At 46.6% G+C, this 25536-nt stretch overlaps 1 protein-coding gene across 2 annotated transcripts in view; it reads right to left on the bottom strand.

Annotated features, from left to right (window-relative positions):
- LOC116516199 (protein argonaute-1) overlaps positions 1–21469 on the bottom strand; it is a 78940-nt gene extending 57471 nt beyond the window's left edge. For both annotated transcript variants that reach the window (XM_032228617.1, XM_032228618.1), the window contains exon 1: positions 21318–21469. In XM_032228617.1, coding sequence (XP_032084508.1) covers positions 21318–21342 — 25 coding nt within the window. In that variant the 5' untranslated portion in view covers positions 21343–21469. The remainder of the gene's footprint in view (positions 1–21317) is intronic.
- Between the last annotated feature and the right edge of the window lie 4067 nt (positions 21470–25536).

Below are 25536 nucleotides of genomic sequence, written 5' to 3'. Positions count from 1 at the left end.
CCCCCCCCTGCGTTTTTCCAGGCTGCAGGGGGCTGCCGGCTTGGGATTAACAAAACAAAACACAGTTTTTGCTACTGGGGCCAGTAGGCCTCTCGCCTCTCCCGTTCTGTCTCCTAATTAAAGGAGAGTTTTCTTAAGGGGGAATCAAGAATTAACCACGACAACGCAGCTTGCTACTGATGCCCATCAGTCTCTTGCCCCCCCCCTCTGTCTCCTAATTAAAGGAGAGCTTTCTTAAGGGGGAATCAAGAATTAGTCATGGCAAACACAGCTTGCTACTGATGCCCATCAGTCTCTTGCCCCCCCCTCTGTCTCCTAATTAAAGGAGAGCTTTCTTAAGGGGGAATCAAGAATTAGTCATGGCAAACACAACTTGCTACTGATGCCCATCAGTCTCTTGTCCCTCCCGCTCTGTCTCCTAATTAAAGGAGAGTTTTCTTAAGGGGGAATCAAGAGTTAGCCATGAAAAACACAGTTTGCTACGGATGCCGGTCAGCCTCTCGCCCCTCCCGCTCTGTCTCCTAATTAAAGGAGAATGTTCTTATGGAGGAAGCCTTCTCCTGTTACTTGGCAGCCAGAAAGGTAGGGGGGGTGGTTCTTCCTGCAAGCCTTGTGGCAGCTGCCTTTGTGATTCAACAAGGAAGTAGGCTTGGGGGGGGTTGATCCACCACCTGCCTCTTTAACTCCTTGATAGGCCTCCTTTTGGCCCTTTGCTGCCTCCCTCGCTCTTGGCTAATGCCTCTGCGATCGTCTCTCACCTTTGTAGGTCTCCTCAAGTGGTGGTTGTTGTCCTGCCGGCCTCCTGAGCTGCTGGGGGCCGCCATCTTGGACCACGTGGCTTCAAGATGGCCCCCGGCTCCAAATTCAAAAGGCTCCTCTTTGCTGGAGCACATGGAAATGGCTTTTGCCTTTGCAGGCTTGCCATGCGGCTGCCGCTCATCTCCCGCAGCTGTTTTAGAGCCTTTCCGGCTCTCACCTTGTCCACTGGTGATAGCTGCCAGCACAGGTTTTCCTTTTTAAAAACCCTCGTGGCTGAGGGGAGCGGAGGAGCGCTTCTGCTCCTGAGAAGCCTCTCATCAAGGGCTGCCTCTAGGAGGCATGTGTGCCCGGTTCTCCTGCTTGCCCGGCAACGGTCCTCACAGAGTGACTCCACCTCACTCAATGGCCAGGGCAGCGTGCCGCCCCAGAGGGCTTGTGGCAATCCGGTCGTTGCAGGAGGAGGCTGTGTGCGATGAAGGGAGGCAGGATTCGCCGGGTCCAAGTTTATTTTCTTTAATCCTTTGTAAATTACTGGAGGTCTGGAGAGGTGCAACCTTTCCCTTGATTGGGGTGAGTCAAATCTCCAGCTCTTACAAGCCTCAGCTGTTAGGGCTGCCTGCTAGAGGCTTTTGCCCGACCTCCTGGTTAGGGCTGCCTGCTAGAGGCTTTGCCCTTCCTTCTGCTGCCCGGCCAAGCTCCTCACTGAGAGTCTTCGGATGTCCTCAGTGTCCAGGGCAGCCTGCCGCCCCAGGGGGCTAGTGGCAGTCCCAATCCTGCAGGAGGAGTGAAGCAGGGAGGCAAAACTCGACGGGTCCAAATGAATTTTCCTTTAGATCCTAGTAAATTCCTGGAGCTCTCGAATGAGCAACTTCTCACGATCGATTTGAGTCAGAAAACTGGGCAGGCTCACTTCCAGGGGGCGGAGCCCAAAGAGCTTATCTGACTCAAACCAATCACGAGAGGATAAGGTCAACCCATTCTGGATACTCCTTCCCCCTCACTATGGAGAAAAAGATAATGAATTCCACAACAACACATCATCACTCACCAACTCTGTGCTTCACACGCTAGGAGCAGAATGCGCTGTTCCTACTTCACAAGATTAAGCAAATCGCCATTTGCTTCCTCAAAGATTCATGATAGTAAAAGCAGAGGGGTTTGTGTAGCCACTCAGCTCAAGATCCAACTCTAGAGAGGCAGAAAAGTCTTGGAATAAGAGCAAGGTGGCAACAAGGCTGCACATACCCATATTTTGGGTATGTAGCAGTGGTGGGTTGCTAACCGGTTTACTTGTGCACGCGCTCACACACGCATGCCACACTTCTGCACATGCGTAGAAGCGTCCAGGTGGGTGGGCAGAGTCTCCTGCCGCGGCCACTACCGGTTCGGCTGAACCAGGCTGAACCAGCAGCAACCCACCTCTGGTATGTAGGAAGTTAAAACCCACCCCCCTCCAAGAGGAATGAAATATTTTAGGAAATACTAAAAAGGCAGAATATTATGTTTCCCTGGATGAGAAAAGGAAAAACATGTTTTAAAGACAAAGCAGCTTCCTGCAGCTCCCTGCCCACCCCACCCCCCACAGCTACAGGGTGATGGGATTAAGACATGGCCCTCAGGACATGATAGGATTAGCCCTCTACCCATTTTACCACATGGCACCTGGGAAGATTACATCACCCAGCAAGGCTCAACCAAGCCTGGGACACAGACAGCCTATAATGTTTAAACAGCCAACATTTGTACAGGAACAGGAAACTCTAAGGCAGGTCCCAAGAGAGGGTATAAATCTCTGTCTCCCTCCACTCCGTGCTTTTTGCCCAGGACCTCAAACCATGTAATCCTGTCCTCTTTCCAAATCTTTCCAAATAGCCTCCATATTTCCAGTGTCTTTCTCCCCACTTGGAACTGAACCCAGAAGGATATTTCTTCCAACTGGTGGTATCCTTCTGTTCCTCAGTCTTCTTTCCATTTTCTCCAGGCCTCAGTAGTCAGTCTGTCAACGAGGTGGTTCCACCACAAATGCACGCACAACAAAAGCGCGCCTGACTAAACCGCGGTGTCTAAAGCGCGGTGACAAAATCGCGTGACGAATGAGCGACGAATTAGCCCTAAAGTGTGCCGACAAAAGCGCGCTGACAGAAGCGCACTGTAACGTAACCCTAAACCTAACCCTAAACCTTACCTTAAATTAAATCGTGCTTCTGTCGGCGCACTGTTGTCAGCGCGCTGTTGTCGGCGCGCTTTTGACATCGCGGTTTTAGCGCCACGGTGTTGTCGGCGCGCTTATGATGTTCGCGCTTTTGTAGGGTCACGAACGAGGTAGCCATAGCGAAGGAATGAAAGGACATTAGAGGAATTGGCAGTTGGCCCAAAAGAAGCTTGTAAATACAAGCTTCTTTTTGGTTTATGCAAAATACTACACTGAAGTTGGATTAATCATGATTTATTGAATAACCACAAACAGATCCCATCAACAGATCCATAGTCACCATAGCTAGATCTTCTGTGGGCTTGGAAGATAAGCAGGAGCTACTCCTGGTGAGGACTTAGGCCACAAAACTCAAGATTGTAGTTCCAATGAGTCATGTACCCAACTGATTTTAGCTATTATGGAAGACCACCATTTTGGAAACCGTGGTTTGTTGAATAAACCGCAATGAATGGGAATCACAAAATAAATGACAACCTACCCACCCCCAACCAATGTTTCCCAACTTCAGGAAAGTTAAGGTGTGTGGACTTCAACTCCCAGTATTCCCCAGCCAGCATGCTACCTTAAGCTTGCAAACCATATCAGCTTGATTCACAAGGTTAGCCACAGACAGTAAACAGGGTTTAATATAAAAGACAAATCTCTATTAAGACTGGTTTATAAATCCAAGCTGGCCAGTGCCCCATCCAAGAGAACCTTCCTCCACCCACCCACCCCCTTTCCTTTTCTGCCTGGAGGCGGATGAGTAGGGGCTCCCTTTGCATACTCCCACTCCCCCCACCTAAAGCAGTCCCCACTTTGTCATGCAAATGGATGAGGCTCAAAGGAGGGGAAATGGGGGAGGAGGGGTCTTTGGGGGCCTTTTCTGCTGCCACATAATGGATTTGCAAAGCAGCAGCAACAGAAGGACCTGGGATATCTCCCCCCACCCCATTCAGAGGGAGAAGACTGTTCCAACTTCCCACTCAAGAGGGGCAGAGCTCAAGGATAGGAGAGTGGAGAAATGAGGGTTGAACTTGGTGCCTTCTACATGCCTGTCTTCCATTGAGGACCTGTATACTGCACACAAGTCAAAAAAAGGGCTGTGAAAATATCTACAGATCCCTCGAATCCTGGACATGAATTGTTTCCACTTCTACCCTCAAAACGATGCTATAGAGCACTGCACACAAAAACAACTAGACACAAGGACAGTTTTTCCTGAATGCCATCACTCTGCTTAACAACTAATTGCCATAACACTGTCAATAATTTACCAAGACTGCATTACTATTATTCTTCTCTTCCTTCCTAGTATTTATCTCTTCCCACTTATGACTATAAACCATGTTGCTTGTATCTTAAAAATTTATATTGTTTCATTTGTTTCCTAGTACGATTTAATAGCTTATTAGTAACCTTGACTATCACTGTGTTGTATCTTATGATTCTTGATGAATGTATTTTATTTTTCTTTATGTACACTGAGAGCATATGCACCAAAGACAAATTCCTTGTGTGTCCAATCACACTTGGCCAATAAAGAATTCAATTCTATGTCTCATCAGGAGATTCTCAATATATCCAGATCTCAATTGTCCCAGAAATGCTTTTATTCGAAAAGGCAACTGGATTTTCTTGGAGTTTTTTTTTTCTTTCTTCTTTTCATTTGGAAATGTTTCCCTTCTCATCCAATCCAGGAGTTGAAGAAGCTGCTTGGGTGAGAAGTGAAAAACAAAACAAAACACCTGCTCTGAAATGGATACACTGACACAGTGGGAATTGAAGAATAAAGATGAATCGGAATATTATAAGATCTGGGATAAATTTTATCGCTGGTTGGAATATAAAAGGGAAAGGCCAAAATAGGCATGAGTCCAGATCCACAGAATGGAGACTAGAATTATGTATGAAATGATAAATGTGAGAATGGACAAGATAAACACAAACCAACACAGCTGGAAATAGCTTTTTCCTTTTTGTAAATATGGTATGGATCAGATGTTAAAAAAACAGGGTGGCTATAATGTATAACTGAATATCTTAGCATGTATGGCATAGATTCAGCCAGGATGGTGCCCAACATTTTAATTTATGTTTAATAATAATAATAATAATAATAATAATAATAATTGGTAAACTGGTAATTCCAGTGGTAATTGGCACACTGGGTGCTATTCCAAAAGCACTGGGCCCGACTAGTAACCAATGCCAAATCCGGCGAAACAACTGGCTGCTGTGATACAATTGTACAACAACAACAACAATAATAATAATAATAATAATGGCCAGTTGCCTTTTAGGAAAAGCACCTCTGGGACTTTTCCTTAACAGCTGTCACCCAGGCTTAGATCTACACCTCTTGTTAACCGCTTGACCCACACAGACACACAGTTAGGAAGACATGAAATCAACACCTCTATTTAAATCCTGCAGCCCCCCCCCCGCCCCCAGCAGAATCCCAGAGTGGGAAGGGGAGAAAGAGGGAGAGAAGAGGCATAGATGCTCCCAGACACCCGAATCAGCTTCTTTTCATTTTGGCCTTTTGAAGGGAGCCCTCTCCTCTCCATCCAAGCAGGCTCTCCCACACACTGTCCTGCTGTTACCATAAATTATGTGAAGGGGAGGGCAAAAACATGAGGGTCCCAAAGGAAAAGGGGGAGGGGGAAAAGCTAGCCCACGGCTAACACATGCCGTTAATCACATGAGCGCCTCAATCTGCTCCGGCAAACCTCACACAAAGGCCGAGGTTCCCATCACCAAAAAACAAACAAACACAAAACAGTCCCCAAAATGGGCAGCAAACATTTCATGCCCAGCCCTGCAAAGCTTTCCCCCCTCCTCCACATTTCCCCAGGAAAGGCAAGCAGCTGGGAAGGCTTCTAGCTCTTGCATTTGTGTTTTCAAGGACAGAATTCCATTTAAACACACACAAACACACACACATAGATTACCCTGCACAGAGAGAGCTGAGCTGAGATTTCAGGAGTCCACTGAAGGTGCTGCCTGCTGGCTTTGAAACGAATTTTGAGAGAAGCGACTTCCATACAGAATCAACTTTGGTGCATCTGTTTATAGACGTTCGTCTGAATTTTACATATTATCCACTGAAAACATGTTTTAGAATAGAATAACAGAGTTTGAAGGGACCTTGAAGGTCTTCTAGTCCAGTGGTCCCCAACCTTTTTATCGCCGCGGACCAGTCAGCCTTTGATAATTTTACCGTGGCCCGCTGAGCGTGCGCAGGGGCGCACGGGGCTCTCTTCCCTGGAGCCTTTGCGCACGGCCCAGGAGCTTTTGCGCACGGCCCAGGAGCCTTTGCGCTGCAGCCTGGTCCTTCGCCTCCCCCCCCCCCCGGAGAAAACCGGTCCGGAGAAAGCCAGTCCCCGCGCCTCTCACTCCCACACGCGCCACCTCCGAGCGTCACAGCCCCACCAGCCCCGCATAGAGCGAGCGAGCAGCTCAAGGTCACCTCCGGACAGCGGCAGTGGCCCCTTCCAGAAAAACCTGCAGCAAAGGCGCCAGTTAACCACCACCTGCTTACCAGGGTTGGCTGCCTCGGGCGCTTGGGCAAAAGTGGCCCCGAGGAGGCGGACGCGCACAGCTGACGCGCGTCTTTCCGAGCTCCACAAAAAACCCCAACGGCCCCCTTTCGGTGCGGGCTGGAAGCCAGGCGGGAAGTTCCCGTTCTCTTACTTGGGCTGTGACGACTATTGGGGAAGCGTGCAGCGCCTCAGAAGTAAAGCTGCCGCCGCTGACGCCGTTCCTTGGAAGCGACGGAGCGGCTGAGGCAGGAAGGCGCGTGGCGGTGGCAGCTGTTCAGCCAGCCGCCTCGCAGGAGAAGAGCCGCTCTTGGGTTTCGCAGGGGGCGGCGGTGGCGGCGGTACCAGCAGCGCCCGGGGATTCCATCAGCGCGCGTGCGGACCTTTGGGCAGCTGTTCAGCCAGCCGCCTCGCAGGAGAAGAGCCGCTCTTGGGTTTCGCAGGGGGCGGCGGTGGCGGCGGTACCAGCAGCGCCCGGGGATTCCACCAGCGCGCGCGCGGACCTTTGGGCAGCTGTTCATGTCCCCCGGCTGCTGCGCGGCCCGGTGCCAGGTACTCCACGGCCCGGCACCGGTCCGCGGACCGGGGGTTGGGGACCACTGTTCTAGTCCAACCCCCTGCTTAGGCAGGAAACTACACCACTTCAGACAAATGGTTATACAACAACTTCTTAAAAACTTCCAGTGTTGGAGAATTCCCAACTTCTGGAGGCAAGTTGTTCCACTGATTAATTGTTCTCACTGTCAGGAAATTTCTCCTTAGTTCTAGGTTGCTTCTTTCCTTGATTAGTTTCCACCCATTGCTTCTTGTTCTACCTTCAGGTGCTTTGGAGAATAGTTTGACTCCCTCTTCTTTGTGGCAGATCCTGAGATATTGGAAGACTGCTATCATGTCTCCCCTAGTCCTTCTTTTCATTAAACTAGACATACACAGTTCCTGCCACTGTTCTTCATATGTTTTAGCCTCCAGTCCCCTAATCATCTTTGTTGCTCTTCTCTGCACTCTAAAGTCTCCACATCTTTTTTACATCGTGGTGATCAAAACTGGATGCAGTATTCCAAGTGTGGCCTTACCAAGGCCTTATAAAGTGGCATTAACCCTTCACGTGATCTTGATTCTATCCCTGTTTATGAAGCCCAGAACTGGGTTGGCTTTTTTGGCAGCTGCTGCACACAGCTGGTTCCTATTTAAATGGTTGTCCACTAGGACTCCAAGATCCCTCTCACAGTTACTACTATTGAGCAAGGTACCACATATACTGTACCTGTGCATTTTATTTTTCTTGCCTAAATGTAGAACCTTACTTTTAGCTATTAAACTAGCCATTTGTCCAGAATGGCGTAAGGTCTCAGACTTGGGCAGGGGCTTGGACTAGAAGACTCCAAGGTCTCGTGTTTTTTCTGTACTCTGAGATCCTGAAACTAGATAATGCAGGAATTTTGTTCCAAATAATCATTTTATTGGGAGGGGAGGCCAACTGCAAATGGGGGAGCGTTTCTCTTTATTTAAATACCCCCCCCCCACCAAATATACAGTAGGACGACAGTGGGCATCAAGAGCAGCTTTTCCCACTATCAGTGCTGTATTTAAAGGAAACCAAACAAAGTTCACACATGTGAAATGATTAAAAAGAAACAATTGGTCAGATCAACGAGATTCACAAAGCATGAATGAAAATAGCACTTTGGGGCACACACTCAGCAATGGGCATTCAGAAGCACACAGTCTAGGATACCCAGGGCAAAATATAGCTCCCAAGTCTAGTACCGTAGCTATTAATAGCCTTATCCTCCGTGGGGATTTCTTTCCTTTTACGCTTGATCAAATAATCTCCCAGAGAAGTAGAGTTTTTTAGGGCTAAACTCCCTCACAGAGTTCTTTTCCGAAGCAGGAATCTAAAAAGCTGGTTTTCGAAGTGGTTGGCAACTCTTTAGCCAAGCCATCTTCAAGCCAATGCGCTTCACTTCTGCCGGATTACAGGTCCCATGCTCATCAGCCAAGAAGTTCTTCTTCTTGCAGACATCAGTGTTGAGGGCATTACCTAGTTAGGTAATGAAACGTCTGCAAGGAAACAAGCAAGCTCAGAGAGCACCAAGGACCCCTCATTTCAACCCTGAGCTACAAATATTCTCTTCTATCTTTCCATTTTTTCCAGAGTCTTCACATCCTTAATCTGGGCAGGCTATTAACCCACAGAGGTAGCTAATCTGCAAATAAAGCATCATATAACACACTTTGTCAACCAGCACAATGTAATGTAGAATGTTGCACATGGATTAGGAAAAGTTCCCACAATCCTGGAACTCCGTGGATCAGTAATTCTCTTTTAGCTTCATCACACACTTAATCTTTGAACCCAAGCCAAAAAAATGGAACATTAAAAACTATAAATAAACCACAAACTTCTGAATAATGGTTTGTAATTTTTTTTTAAAAAGCTATTCACACACCGGGTTAAGCAAAACCTAAGTAAATTATGTTATGACTTAATGAGTTGTGTGAATTTTCCTCTAGAGGCCAGAATAAACAACTAAGAACAATTTTCAAGAAGTGTTAAAAAAAAAATTTGGGTTTAAACTAATTCCTGCCCCTTGTGCCAATATTCTCATCATCTAAAAAAATCAAATAAACATTTTTCTCATAGGAAAATAGAATTCAAACAAACAAACAATCTTTGCAGAAGGCAAAGCAATCTCCTGAAAAGTCTTTCCTATTCAGGGTTTGGGTTGAATTGGTAATCTCATCCAAGAAACTCCCATACCTTAGACCAGGGGTCCCCAAACTTGGCAACTTTAAGACTTGAGGACTTTAACTCCCAGAATTCCCCAGCCAGCACTGCACTAGAGCAGAGGTCAGCAACCTGTGGCTCTGGAGCCACATGTCGCTCTTTCATCCCTCTGTTGCGGCTCCCTGTCGCCAGTCAGCTCTACAATTGATAGGGCTTTTGGTTAGGACAGGAAGAGGAAAAAGGATGCCACACGCAAGAGAAGGAGGAGAATCTATGTGGGGGAACCGGACTTCCGGTCAGCAGAGGGAAAAAGGACACTGCGCTAAAAGGGGACTCCAGAATTGAATGTGGGGCTTCCAGTTAAGACCTTTGTGGCTCTTTCAGGGTTTAAGGTTGCTGACCCCTGCACTAGGGGAACAGGAAGCCTTTGGTGACCTTTCCTGGTCTGAGATAAGCAGACTTAGAGTCCATGCTCTAATAACCCTTCAATGCACTCTACTCCACAGGGGCTTATCATTAGAGTTCACGATCCTTAACTGAACCTTTGGTTCCTTCCTAAGCTGAATAAAGATTCAGAAATTGAGACGAACCCACTAACCTACAGCCACAAGCTGGGTCTCACCTGGTTGGGAAAGGTTGGGAGGTATCACCTTTTAGGTACCTAATCAGAAGCCACTAAAGGGTTGTAGAGTATCAATGGCACCTTCACAATGCAACCGGGGTTGGCTCTTTGGTTTGTCCCTAAAGCGGAAAGTGATTCTTTCCCAGCTTTGGTCTAGTCCAGGGGTCGGCAAACTTAAACACTCAAAGAGCCATTTGGACCTGTTTCCCACAGAAAACACCGGACGCCACAAAGGTCCTAACCGGAAGCCCCCTGTTCAATTCTGGAGCTGACCGGAAGTTCAGTTCCCCCACCACAGTCTCCTCCTAGCGCGGCGTACTTTTTCCTCTACTTGTCATAACCGAAAGCCCTATCAATGGTGGAAACAACTGGAAATCCCTTCCCTTGCCATAGAGTCTTCTCCTGGCGCACTGTGCTTCTCTCCCTCTCCTCCCAGGAAGCTCCTCTCAAAATTGTGGTGCCGACGGGTGACAGAGCCGCAGCAGAGGGAGGAAAGAGCTACATGCAGCTCCAGAACCAGTTTGCTGACCCCCTGGTCTAGTCCAGTGGTTCCCAACCAATTTTTGGCCATGCTCCACCTAAGCATCTCTAAAATCTTGATGACATATAATTTTTACTTTACTCAAAAAGTGAACCTCTACTCACGCGGAGGAAGCCTAAAAGGCCATTAACTTGGTTTAAACAAGGTTCAAATTGTCCCCATTCAAAATCAAATTGTCCCCCTGTGGGGCGTGGACTCCATTAGTCTAGATTCTAGTCCAAGGGTGTCAAACTTGATTTCATTGAGGGACGCATCAGGGTTGTGTTTGACCTCAGGGGTCGGATGGCCATGGCCAGGGTGGGCATGGCCAGCTCGACATCTCTCATGGCGGGGAGCACTCTGCCAGTGAAAACAGGCTCCTGAGCTCCATTTTCAACTGTGATGGTCTCCTGCAACACCCTGCCAGCAAAAACAAGGGTTCTGGAGCTCCGTTTTCACTGGCAGAGGCACCGCGGGAAAATCCTTTGTTGTTTCCAGGATGGCCCCATGTGCCAGATCTAAGCACCCCACGGGCTGGATCCGGGCCCTGGGCCTTGAGGTTGACACTCCTGCTCTAGTCATCCCCTCCCCACAAGTTTACTAAATCAGCGAACTTCATTCTAATCCTTAAAACACATTTTTAAGACAGTAGTGAAAAGCACGATGCCCTCCTGATGCATCGAAATTTAACTTCCACTATCTATAGCCTGCATAATAAGACGGAGTGGGAAGCTATGGGAATTAAATACCAATGGTCTAGATGGCACCACCTCCAGGGAAGCTGGTAGGAGCCTCTCTGGCAACGCTGTCGGAGATAAAGCAGACTCCCCCAGGCCCTGAAATACCATCGTGCTGATGCAATTCCCTTTTTATGCCTAGCAAAATTTGCCAAGAGGTAGAAAAGGATCCTGAAGTACAGTAATGGTAAAATTGTCGAAATCTTTTGGGAAAAGTGTATTTTCTAAAACTAGCTAATAACACCACTTTTTTTTTTGAGTGGTACCATAAAATTATATATCAATGGAAATAATCAAGAATGTAACGCAATAGCTCTTAGAATAGCAGTTATAAGGAAGAAAAGTGAAATGAGATAAAATTATCAACATAGAAAAAACGAGATACACAAAAATCATCACCATGTCAGTTAATACTTAATTGGGTAACCTGTAGCACGAATTACAGTCTTACAATGTCTTCCCATGGAGTGGACCATTTCTTCGAGTTCTGCAGCGGTTATAATGTGAAACCAAGATCGAACGATTGCTTCTATTAACTGGGTTTTATTGCTGGGTCGCTTCTGACTAACAAGTCTCTTTAGTCGGCTCCATAGTTTTTCAATTGGGTTAAGGTATGGGCTATTCCCAGGCCAATCCAGCAATGGAATATGATTATTTTGAAACTCCAAAAAAAAAAAGTGGTGTTATTAGCCATCAAACCTCAAAAATGCACTTTTCCCAAAAGGTTTCCACAATTTCACTTCCATCCTATACCTGAAAATCAGATCTGAGGCTTTAAATCAGGGGTGTCAAACTCAAGGCTCGAGGGCCAAAATCCAGCCCATGGGATACTTAAATCTGGCCCATGGGCCCCGCCCCTGGAAACAGCAAGGGACTGGCCCACGGTGCTTCTGCCAGCAAAAACGGAGTTTACATGATCCCGGGACATTGCAAAGGTCATAAATATGAGTCAATTGCCAAGCATCTGAATTTTGATCATGTGACCATGGGGATGCTGCAACAGTCGTAAGTTGTGAAAAATGGTCATAAGTCACTTTTTTCAATGCTGTTGTAGCTTTCAACAGTCACTAAATAAACTGCTGTAAGTCGAGGACTACCATATTTTTTGGAGTATAAGACGCAGCAAGATTTTGAAGAGGCAAATTTTAAAAAAAAGGTTTTGCATTCTGTAGGCCTCCCAAAAACGGGCCCGTTTTTTGTCAAAAAAAGGAGGGCATACATAGCCTTTAGGAGGTTTATGTAGTGCTCCTACGGGCTGGGGGCAAAAAACGGCCCATTGTTGCCCTCCCCAGCCCCCAGGAGCTCTCTGGAAGTCTCCTAAAGGCTATGCACAGGCATTTTTGCAAAGTGGGCAGGGTTTCAGGAGACCAAAAATGCTATATTCAATGTATAAGATGCACCCAGATTTTCACCCTCTTTTTTGAGGGAAAACGGTGTGTCTTATACTCCGAAAAATAAGGTACCTTTATACCAAACTCACTAACAGTTCCTTTATCTCTCGTTTTTAAACTCCGGAAAGCCAACATAGCTACTACATCCTTCTTCCTTGAAAACAAGCATCAAATTGAACAAAGTCAGTGAAGGATCGCCTTAATAAAGTAGCTTTTCCTACTAGTCTCTAAAATACATTTTGAAGCATGTGGATAGCCCTCAGTGAGGTGTTTCTGCTGAGCCTCCTTCTCAGTCAGATCCAATTTACACTGAGCCAGCTGTTTTGCCAACTCTTTCTCTTGGTGGCTGCTTAGCTCCAACAACTGCTTCCTGTTGGGGCCCTAAGGAGCCTCGATGGGGAGGCAAGGAGTGGCTGGGAGGGGAGGGCTGAGTAGAGGCTGGAGAGGTGCCCACTGACGTGAGTGACATCGAGTTGGCCATGCCCACCCAGTCACATGATCACCAAGCCACACCCACCCAGACGGTCATCAAGCAGATCATATTAGCCAGCAGCAGAATTTAAAATCATGAATTTAGTGGTCCCTGAAGTCTGAAAGGTTGGTGACCCCTGGCTTAGTCAACCTGAGTTCCTAAAAAATCAGAGTTGGAAGTCTACATGAAACAGTCATATTCTTCCAACTGACTGGAAGCCTGGTGTCTGAAAGCATGGACCATCATGGCTGGCAAGAATTGCCAAGACATCAGGCAAAGCAGAAGCAGCCCTGGATCCATTCCCAAATGCAAATTAAAGTAAAGGTAAGGGTTCCCCTCACATATATGTGCTAGTTGTTCCCGACTCTAGGGGTGGTGCTCATCTCCGTTTCAAAGTTCGAAGAGCCAGCACTGCCCAAAGACATCTTGGTGGTCATGTGGCCAGCATGGCTCAACACCGAAAGCGCACAGAGTGCTGCTACCTTCCCACCAAAGGTGGTCCCTATTTTTCTACTTGCATTTTTACATGCTTTTGAACTGCTAGGTTGGCAGAAGCTGGGACAAGTAATGGGAGCTCACTCCATTATGCAGCGCTAGGGATTCGAACCGCCCAACTGCCAACCTTTCTCATCGATAACCTCAGCGTCTTGGCCACCAAGCCACCTTTATACAAATTATAAAAATATACAAATTGCACATCATCAAGACAGCAATTCCAAGTAACTTAAAACAAGACACAGTGCCAATCACCTTCTATCCTTTCTTAAGACCATCATCCTGGATCTTGCTTCCAAGTTAGCAAGCTGCCTTTCCTAAACTCAAAATTGCACTCATGTGCATTAACCTAGATTTTAGGAAAGGTAGGTTTTCAAAGATTAGTTCAATGCACTTTTTCTGCCTAGACGGCCCTTTGCCAATTGAGAAAGGATGTTCATTTCAGACCAGGGGTGTCAAACTTGCGGCCTGCCATCTGGATGCGTCATGTGCTGGCCACGCCCACCCCTGGTTTTGCAAAAGGGGGAAGTCACAATACGCCATGTGACCATATGGATTTAATACCCCTGTTTTAGACAAAGATCCCCTGGACCACTGAGTCAGTGGCAATGCTTACTTGTTAGAGATGCCCCGATAGCTCAGTGTTGAACTCTAGGATCCTTGCAGCTCTCTGAGCTTGGTGTTTTTCTTACAGACATCTCATTGCCAATCTCAGCAACATCATCAGTGCTACATTATCACTGGCACCGATGATGTTAAAGGTAAAGATAAAGGTTCCCCTCGCACATCCGTGCTAGTCGTTCTCGACTCTAGGGGGCGGTGCTCATCTCCGTTTATAAGATGAAGAGCCAGCGCTGTCCGAAGACGTCTCCGTGGTCATGGGGCTGGAATGACTAAATGCCGAAGGCGCACAGAGTGCTGTTTCCTTCCCACCAAAGGTGGTTCCTATTTTTCTACTTGCATTTTTTACATGCTTTTGAACTGCTAGGTTGGCAGAAGCTGGGACAAGTAACGGGAGCTCACTTCGTTAGGTGGTGCTAGGGATTCGAACCGCCCAACTGCCGACCTTTCTGGTCAACAAGCTCAGTATTTTTTTTTTAAGTAGTATTTTATTAATATTTATAGGCCGCCCTTTTCCCCGCGGGGACTCAGGGCGGCTTACATAAAATAGGGAGGGGGGGTATAAACAATGAACATAAAACAATACATAAGAGTAAAATAGTACACAACATTCATTCTTCATTCGGGTGGGGACAGATTGTGATCTTATCCCCAGGCCTGACGGGATAGCCAGGTCTTGAGGGCTATGCGGAAGGTCTGTCTTAGCCACTGAGCCACTGCCTCCCTCTGCATCCCTGATGATGTTACCTAGTGGGTAATGAAAAGGTCTGCAAGAAAATAACCACACTCAGAGAACACTAAGGTTATTAGAGATGGCCATTCACACACTTGTCCCACCACGACCAAAAGCTTACAGTCTACTTTTAGTTGCTATAGTTAAATCATATGATCTACAGGTAGTTCTTGACTCACAGCAGTTTAGTGGCAGTTCAAAGTTACAACGGCACCGGAAAAAGTGACATGACTATATTTCACACTTACGACCCTTGCAACATCCCCCACTGTCTTGTGATCCAAATTGAGTTGTTTAGCAGCTGCTTCATATTTATGACGGTTGCCGTGTCCCAGAGTCACAGGATCACCTTTTGCGACCTTCTGATAAACAAAGTCAATGGGGAAGCCAGATTCACTTAACAGTGTCACTAATTTAACCACTGCAATGATTCACTTAATAACGGTGACAAAAAAGGTCATAAATTGGGGGCAAATCTCACTTAAATATCTCCCATTTATCAACCTAAAATTTGGGTTCATTTGTGGTCGTAAATTGAGGATTACCCTGTACTGGATTAGTCAGTCTGCAAAAAGTAACAGGTCATGAATTTACCCTAAAGTTCTACATATTCCTATTCGCAGCTTTACTGCAAACCTGAAAGGAATGTAATTCCGGTCCACGTTTACCAGGGATTCTCAAAACTGTGGTTTGAGGCTGGGATGTCTCAGGGAAATTAAGAATGAGATGGAAGGGTTGCTTTAAAATAAAAAAGCCTACCCAGATTTGGACATGCACAGTGGGAGCACTGTCAACCCCACTCCAGGCATTGCTTGCACAAACCCAAATAGACAATCACAAGGCCACAAAGTTTTAGAGTGCCTGCAATAGAGAGATTACAATGACATTATTAAAAGTGATGTACCGTATTTTTCAGAGGATAAGACGCACCTTTTCCTCCCCCCAAAAAGAGGATGAAAATCGGTGCATCTTATACACTGAATACAGCATTTTTGGCCTCCTGAAACCCCCTCCCTTTGCAAAAATGGATGTGGAGGGGGTTTGAGAAGCTTTTAAAGTGTTCCTGGGGGCTGACGAGGGCAAAAACAAGCAAAAAACAGGCTGTTTTGCTCATTTTTGCGCCCCCTAGCTCCCAGGAGCACTCTACAAGTCTCCCAAAGCTCTGCATCCCCCCTTTTTTTTGCAAAAAAATGAGGCATGCAGAGGGGGAAATCTTTTTTAAAAAAATTACCTCTTCAAAATCATGGTGAGTCTTATACTTTGGTGCATTTTATAGTCTGAAAATAGGTTATTTATTTCTTGCCCCATGCTAATCCCAATGAAACTGTGCATTTACTCCTGAAGGGATGGTACACACATTCATTTTAGGAAGTTGTAATACTGTAAAGATTCAGAATATTACATATATCATTCTTAACCCTCCTGCCTTCTGTGTATCTTAGAATAGCATCTCTCATCCTCCCTAGCAAGAGTGGGTAGCAGCAACAGGAAATGCTGGGTACTGTAATCCAACACTTTTGGGAAGGCATCTATGGCCCACAACTGATTCCAAGCCGTTATGGGCTTGAGAATAGTTTATTGCATGAGACGTAATCAGTTAGGTGTACCACACGTAAAGTAACAATGGCTAAGCACACTTTAATCCATGTAACCAAACCATCATGTATAATGCAGTAGTACAATGCATGGACCACATTAATCCTAATTCTTAAGGTATCACAATACTATTGTTTGTGCTTGAAATGCAAGACACATTTACATAATTTGCTGAGCAGCTGAAAGCTTTCAAAAGCAGAGCTGTTAAGAGTGCCCTAGTTCACACACCACACTAAGCAAAAAACCATATTTAGAAACCACAATGGGTAGCATCGTTCGCTTCACTTTCACCAGGATTTGCTTTCTAAGCCACCACTGCCCAAGCCCCACAAATAGTACTCTAAAGCCCGAAGGGGGGTGGGGGGTTCCCAACATTGGTAACTTTAAGGCTTGTGGACTTTTAACTCCTACAATTGGGGAATTCTGGCAATTGAACTCCACAAGTCTTAAAGTTGCCACGGCTGGAGATCTTTGCTTTAAGCCACAAATAAGTTTATAAAGCTAAATTAGCAAAAGTTCCCACAATAGCTTACAACCACTAGAGTTGCCATTACATAGCACATTAAGCCAGGACTAACCAACTAGCATTATGACCTAGTACAGCGCATCACTCCCTCGGCGCATCACCATCCCAATTGGCCTCTAGTAAAGACAAGGAGATTGAAAATCCCAAAGTCACTGGGAAATTTCTCACAACTTTCTCAAAACCTCCCCAATATACGCAAAGAGCCTAAGGACTATGCATAGTTTGAATCCCTGATGATTAACTCAAAGGTGCCTTTCTGAAGAGCTGAATAAGCCCCTTGGATGAGATGTAAAACATTTTCAAAGGAAGAAAAACCCAGAAAGTCCCGTTGTCTTCTAGAAAAGCACCTTTGGAACAGCCTGGATGACTGAGAATTTCCACAGACGTACCGACAATTAAAATCCCTCTTCTGAGAAAGTTTCAAAAAGCACCTCATGCTCTTATCTTCTCCTCATCAGCTTGGAAATGCTGGGTACTGTAATCCAACACTTTTGGGAAGGCATCTATGGCCCACAACTGATTCCAAGCCGTTATGGGCTTGAGAATAGTTTATTGCATGAGACGTAATCAGTTAGGTGTACCACACGTAAAGTAACAATGGCTAAGCACACTTTAATCCATGTAACCAAACCATCATGTATAATGCAGTAGTACAATGCATGGACCACATTAATCCTAATTCTTAAGGTACCACAATACTATTGTTTGTGCTTGAAATGCAAGACACATTTACATAATTTGCTGAGCAGCTGAAAGCTTTCAAAAGCAGAGCTGTTAAGAGTGCCCTAGTTCACACACCACACTAAGCAAAAAACCATATTTAGAAACCACAATGGGTAGCATCGTTCGCTTCACTTTCACCAGGATTTGCTTTCTAAGCCACCACTGCCCAAGCCCCACAAATAGTACTCTAAAGCCCGAAGGGGGGTGGGGGGTTCCCAACATTGGTAACTTTAAGGCTTGTGGACTTTTAACTCCTACAATTGGGGAATTCTGGCAATTGAACTCCACAAGTCTTAAAGTTGCCACGGCTGGAGATCTTTGCTTTAAGCCACAAATAAGTTTATAAAGCTAAATTAGCAAAAGTTCCCACAATAGCTTACAACCACTAGAGTTGCCATTACATAGCACATTAAGCCAGGACTAACCAACTAGCATTATGACCTAGTACAGCGCATCACTCCCTCGGCGCATCACCATCCCAATTGGCCTCTAGTAAAGACAAGGAGATTGAAAATCCCAAAGTCACTGGGAAATTTCTCACAACTTTCTCAAAACCTCCCCAATATACGCAAAGAGCCTAAGGACTATGCATAGTTTGAATCCCTGACGATTAACTCAAAGGTGCCTTTCTGAAGAGCTGAATAAGCCCCTTGGATGAGATGTAAAACATTTTCAAAGGAAGAAAAACCCAGAAAGTCCCGTTGTCTTCTAGAAAAGCACCTTTGGAACAGCCTGGATGACTGAGAATTTCCACAGACGTACCGACAATTAAAATCCCTCTTCTGAGAAAGTTTCAAAAAGCACCTCATGCTCTTATCTTCTCCTCATCAGCTTGGAAATGCTGGGGACAGAGTTTCTTTAAAGGAAATCTGGAGGACGTGGGTTGCATTTTTTAAAGAGGCGATAAAAAAGAAATACTCCTATGACCCTGGAGGTCACGGCTTGGGCACACAAAGAAAACCAAAAGCCCACTGCCCTGGCCCAGCTCCTGCCCTGTGTCCCCCCCCCCCCTTTCCTCTTTAAGTCACAGTTACTTTCCATCACAATTGCTTTCTGTTGCCTTTACTCACACACACCTTACAAGGAGAGTTGCAAACCCCTTTGCTCTACTTGGGAAGGGGGGAAGGGAGGAAGAGAAGGCAACCAGCTTAGCTGCCCTTGGCACCCCTTGTCGTAACAGGAACCTTTACCCGTCTGCATACCTCTTTCACCCTTTCATGGATTACTGCCTTGTCGTGGGCGGAGGGGTTTGCGTAGCTCAATGAAGCTATGCCGTGCACGGCCACCCAAGACGAACAGGTCATAGCACAGAGCTCTGAGAAAACCTGATCCACTGGAGAAGGAAATGGCAACTTTATCTTTGCCACGAAAACCCCACGGACAGTACCACAAGCCAAAAAGATATGATGCCGGAAGATGAGCCCCTCAGGTCAGAAGGTGTCCCATATGCCACTGGAGAAGAGCAGAGGGCTACTAGTAGTACCAGAAAGAGTGAAGGGATTGGGCCAAAGCCGAAAGGATGCTCAGCTGTGGATGTATCTAGTGGTGAAAGGAAAGTCTGATGCTGTAAGAATCTATACGCCATAGGAATGTAAGAATGCTGGGAACGATGGAGGGCAAAAGAAGAAGGGGACGGCAGAGAATGAGGTGGCTGGATGGAGTCACCAAAGCAGTCGGCATGAGCTTAAATGGACTCCAGAGGATGGTAGAGGACAGGAAAGCCTGAAGGAATATTGTCCACGGGGTCACGATGGGCTGGACACGACTTCGCAACTAACAACAAATACCCCTTTCAGATACGTGTCACAGCTCTGATGCAAGTTGGACATCAAAGCCTTTCTGATATTTCCCCAGCGAACCTTCAAGGAACTATGGTGCCTCCTTCCATTGTCCTTTCAAACGTCTACTTCTCCCAGAAAGACCCTCCAAAAGTGAGTCACTCTCTGTCTTCTCACTTACCCACCTTGGTTCCCTCCTTGAAAACTGCTGTCCGCCATGTACCCACTGATGTTTTGGAAGTAACAATCTCAGGGACTCCCCAAGCTGATGGTCTACAGTCCCAACTTTTCAGAAAATTTCAGATGGGGGATGTTAGTTTTAAAAAAAGTGGCACCCCCACTTACTAGACTGGATCCCCACAACATACTAAAACTGCTGTATGAAGGCAAACATAGGCTGCTAAGACTGGGTTAGGAGCTACAGCGGGGCTGGGGGTCATCCTCCACGTTAAGGCATCCCATAATAAATTTCATCCTCACTTGGTTGAATGTCAAGTCCATTTGGCTTAGGAGCCTGGTCCTTGTGACCTAGTGGCAGATGGGAGGTGAGAAGGGACATGGGTCACCCAGTCCCAGTGGTGGCCATGATGTTCCATGCAAAGAGATGTACCCTTCTCCAGTGGGACATGTGAAGAGAGCCACAACTCCTTGGGACACCACCACCACCCCCAAAAAAACTGGGGAAATTCTCTTTCATCCCACCACACAGAAGGACGGATGAGTAACAAGGTGTCTTATCCACGGGTTGTTTACTCTCTCAAACACACCTAACCAGCCAAGACTTAGTCTCCTCATCCAAGTTTGTCCACAGTCTGGATGTCTGGGTTGCACCCCACTTCCACAAAACAGCCCCATAAACCTTGTCTCCTTGCATTACCTGCTACTCAGAGGCACCGCTACACATTCCTCTCCCCCCCAAAAATCTGATGCTTCCAGAGTCTGTTCTACCAAAGGGGAACGGCTGAGCCCACCTCTCTCGCTTACCCCAGGCTTTCCACAGAGCTAAAGCGATTCTCCCCAGACTCATTTTTCTGATTCCTGCTTCCTCCTCATCTCTTCCGATTTATCTCAAGGCCCTCGCCCCCCCTCATTTTGTTTCTGCACACCACTTGGTTTTTCCAGCCCCTCATCCTTCCCCACCCCAGTCCCCCTATTATCTGCAATCTCAGCCAGTCTCCAACCCCCTTTCCAGCAGAGGGGCTTCTCTCCCCTTCCCCAAATTCAAGTTCTGAGTTTTGGGGAGAGCCCCTTCCTCTCTCCAAGCCATCCCTCTGCTTCCAACAAGGCCCGCGGCCCCAGAGCATCTCACCCACCTACCCATCCACCCATGACACTTGGAAAGCCCCCTCCACTTTGCAAGATTCACGTGGCCTCCCCTTCGCAGGCCTCCCTTGCCCTCCAGCCCCTTCCCCTCCTTGGCTCGCAACCTCCCACACACCCCAGGCAGCCTGCTGGAACTTAGAGACTCCCCCTCCCCCAAACCTGCCCCCCCTCCTCACGTCCAGCTGGGGCCTCGCCTTCAGACCTCTCCCAAACGCTGCACCCCGGCTCCCACCGAAGCCTTTTTCACCCCCCACCCCTCCATTGTTATTCGGCCAACCTGGTGCCCTCCGCAAGCCTGGCCCTCACCCCTGGCGCCCCCAAGCCCCCTCCCCTCTAGCCCCCTCCCCTCTGGGTTCCAAAGCACAGAAGCCCCCTCCCCTCTGCAAAAGCCCGGCGTCGCTCTTGCTCCTCTGGAGAGAGCCCCCTCCCCTCGGCCCCTATATATTGCACGGGCTCCCGGAGTCGCCCGGACCGATTGCATCCCCCCCCCCATCCCCAACCCCAACGCATGCTGCTGCCCCTCGGAGCTGGCCTTTGCCGGGCTCCTCGCAGGGTACCTGCTCCCGAGGGACCCGCTTCCATCCCATCCACGCGGGCGGCGCCCCGGAGCGGGGAGAAGGGAGGAGGGCGCGCGCGAGGAAGAGCCGCGTCCAAAGGCGCACCGGGACCTGGGCGCCGCTGCAGCCGCAGCCTCTGCTCGGGACGAGCCCGGGATCCCGGGACTGCGCCTGCGCGGCAGCGCATCCAACCAGCGCCGCCGCAGGCTGGGAAATGGGGGGAGGGAGGGAAGGAGGGGAGGGGGAGGAGGAGGCGAGCCAAGCGGCGCAAAGAGGTAGGGGACGAGGGGAAGTCTCGAAAGAGCCCACACTTCCGAGGCCGGAGGGATGCTCCTGGACCCAGGGGCGCCTGGGGTGGGAAAACTCTGCAGAGAAAGGCACAGAACCGGGAACGGGTGCAAGACAACCTCCCTCTCCACTTCGGGGTGGGGGAGCAGCAGGAGACAAAAATTAGGGAATCGGAAGCCGTCGAGGAGTCGAAGGAATTAAAACCCGGAGGCAAATAAAGTCCCTAAAAATGAGCTTACCCGAGGGTTTTCCAACCTCAGCAGCTTCATCTCCCAGAATTCCCAAGGGGGTTGGGGAATTCTGGGAAATGGTCTACCCATCTTAAAGTTGTAAAACACTCTCTAGGGCTATGGAGGGCTTCGGGTTGGACTCTGAAAAGGAGCATTTGAGTGTCTTTGAAAAACATGGATTTACACCAGGGGTGTCCAAATTTGGGAACATTAAGACTTGTGGACTTCAACTCTATAGTCTATAAGTCTTAACATTCCCACGTTTGGACACCCCTGGTTTACACCAAGAGGATTCATTTTTTTTCCTGCTCCTTTTTCCCCCCCAAAACCACCATTGATTCCCCTCCAGTCAGTCCATTTTATGTTTATTTTTTATTTTCTCATGGCAAATCTAGACAGCATCCTTAAAAGGAAAGACATCACCCTGCTAACAAAAGTGTCTATAGTCAAGGTTATGGTTTTCCCAGTTGCAAGGTATGGCTGTGAAGGATGGACCATAAGGAAAGCTGGGTGCCAAACAATAGAGGCCTTTGAACTATGGTGCTGGAGAAAACTCCTGCGAGTCCCTTGGACTGCAAGGCGATCAAACTGGTCAGTCCTAGAGGAGATCAACCCTGATTGCTCTTTGGAACGCCAGATTCTGAAGATGAATACTTTGGCCACCTAATGAGAAGGAAGGACTCACTGGAGAAGAGCCTCATCCTGGGAAAGATTGAGGGCAAGAGAAGAGGGGGATGACAAAGAATGAAGTGGCTGGATGGAGTCACTGAAGCAGTCGGTGTGACCTTAAATGGACTCCAGAGGATGGTAAAGGACAGGAAGGCCTGGAGGAACATGGTCCATGGGGTTGCGATGAGTGGGACACAACTTCACAACTAACAACATTTTTCTCATCTCTTTTCCTGGTTGAGGATTGCATCAATTCCCTCTTATTTACTCTTTACCCCTTTGCTCGTACTACGCCTGATTTCTTTTGCCATTCATTCCTTCTAAACCAACGTTTTAACTTTAAGATGGCTGGATTTCAAGAAACCCCCAACCAGCATATGGACCAACTCCACGATCTGAAGTCCACCCATCTTAAAGCTGCCCAGGTTGAAAAACACTACTCTAAAAGCTGGCATGGACTTCTAAAATAATCAGCCAACCAACCATCTAGGGATTATGTTAAAGCCAAGTGGACTGTCCTCTGGGCATCCCAACAATATGGAGGTTCATACAGTCCCGTGACACACTTTATGATACAGACAGTTCTAACAGCCACAACTGGGACCAGAATTTTCATTCTTAAACTTGCATTGAGTGAGTCATGTCTAATTTTTTTTTAAAAAATTGCCACTGATGTTAAATGAATTACTGCAGTTGTTAAATGAACCACGTTCGTTAAGCAGATCTGGATTCCCCTATCACTTCGCTTGTCAGAAGTCAATGGAGAAGGGGGGTTACATGATCTCAGGACATTGCAACAGTTGAAAATACATTCTGGTTGCCAAACCCAAAAATTTTGATCAAGTGACCATGGGGATGGCTGCCAGTCAAAGGTCCAAGGGCATCTCACTTTTTTACTCCTGTTGCAACTTCAAAGGATCACTTGATTGTGGGAATACCTGTACGCAGATAATAGTTAAGGGAAGATGACCCAAGAGGGGATCAAAAAGCAAGTGCTAAACCCTACAGCTTCCTTCAACCCTAGGTAGTAAAGACACTTTTTACCTGTTTTCTACATCTCTAATTTTAGTTAATTCTTAGGTTCTTTCAAAACACAGGTGGGTGGAAGGTAATCTTTTTCAATTTATTCCGATCTGAGTGACCTTGTTTCAAAGTTTCAAACTCTAATCTTCACCTTTTTTTGCTTTGTTAGACCACACTAGTCCTACTAATGGTTTTGCCCCACGACATGGATCCTTAGCAGCTGCAACAGGGATCTGGTGCTTTCACCATTTGAGGCAACCAGAGGAAGGATTCCATGGATTTTCCCTTCTTCCCTCTGCCATTGCCAACTAAGGAATCCACCACCGGTGCCCCTTAGTGGAGAGAAGGAGGAAGCCACCCTGGCTTCTTCTGTGTACAGTACCGTGCATTTCTTGGAGCAAGTTTCCACATTGGAAACCTTGCTGGCACCTAAGTTTGTTTGCGTAGGCTGCCCAACTCTCAGTGACTCTGCCCTAGCTTTAATTAGGCAGTCAATTCAAATTGTTGACGGGAGATTTTTGGACCCCTCTATGGTACTGAAGATTCTAGCTAACATCAGGAATGCAATCATGGAGGAAAGCATAAAATCCATCTGTAGAACCAACACAACTAGGAACAAAGATGCTAACCTCTACAACTAAGCCTATCATAGTTGCTGTAAAAGAAGTCCAAAGTCTCTCTTGAAGAGGACACGGCTGGTCATCATCATCATCATGTTGGGTTGCACCTCAACTCAAGGGATAAGGTCTTCCAGAGTTACTGTAACTTTCCAAGTGCCCACACAGAGGGTCTACAGTGGGGGCAAAAAAAATCAAGATGGCTGCTGATAACCTTGCCTCATTCTTAATGCTTCAAGGCACTCACTTTTTTAAAAAGGCGCAGCTTTGAACATGCGTCAAAACTACCATTCTGACTTTTGGGGCCCACTTTTAATGAGCCCAGAGTTCGATCCAGTCCAGAGTCTTCAAATAAACACTAAGTTAGCTGTTCTGTGTGTAAAGCCAATTTACTAAATAATTCACTTGTCTTGCTTCACATTAAGTCACAAGCAGCTTAAAATCAAATGTACAAGCATGAGGGTATATTTTAAAATGGGCACCTACATTTCTCCATGGTTACCTCAGCCACTTTAGCACCAAAATCTGGTTGGTTGCACCTCTTGAATGGAAGGTTATCTTTTAATCTTTGCATTAAGATTGCATAGTGTAAGTGCCAAAAATGGATGGGTAAAACCAACAGGTGTAGAATAAATCTTGTCTGGAGACATCCAAATTGAGTGAGACTCATACTACTGGATAATTTTGCATTGTGTAAAGCAGGACTTCATTTTGTGTATTATCAAGCTACTGCAATTTCTCATTAGTTTAAAATTTTATATTACCGGGGGGGGGAACTATCATTTTTAAGCACACTTAAAAGGCCATATATTCCCTTCATCATCAGACTGGTTGACTATTTCTGTTGATGTTATTATACATTTTAATTCTTACTCATTTTTATTGAAGGTTTCTCGTGGTCTTATCTTGCCCAAGGTAAGTTTTGTCTCTGAATGTAAAATACAATACACAATACATTTATTATCCAGTTACATGCACATCATGAGAAGTTCGCTGGTTATTGCAATTGCCTTCCTCAGTAAATTTTGCTTAAGAGTTTACTTTCACTGCCAAGGTCACATAGTTGATAACTTCTTTAGGTTAGCCATAACAAAAAAATTATCCCTGGTTACCATTACGTTAGTTCAAATGCCATCAAAGTCAAGATTTCTGCCACAAGTATGTTTACTTTATATTTAACAACATTCTTTGCTTCTTACCCAAAATGTCACTTGGTTCTTAAATATTATAAATTTCAACATCTCAGGCATCTGGTTTACAGTCATGCATCCAAATAATATTATTTAAAATTCCATTTCATGCCCCTTGTTTCTCTCATGAATCTTATCAGTAGCCCACTGGTTTTAGAATAAAAATAAAAGACAAGCTTTTTTTATTGCACACCGAAGAAAA

Source organism: Thamnophis elegans, chromosome 12 (genome assembly GCF_009769535.1).
Source record: "Thamnophis elegans isolate rThaEle1 chromosome 12, rThaEle1.pri, whole genome shotgun sequence".
NCBI classification, from domain to species: Eukaryota; Metazoa; Chordata; class Lepidosauria; order Squamata; family Colubridae; genus Thamnophis; species Thamnophis elegans.
This window is presented reverse-complemented; position numbering and strand designations above follow the sequence as displayed.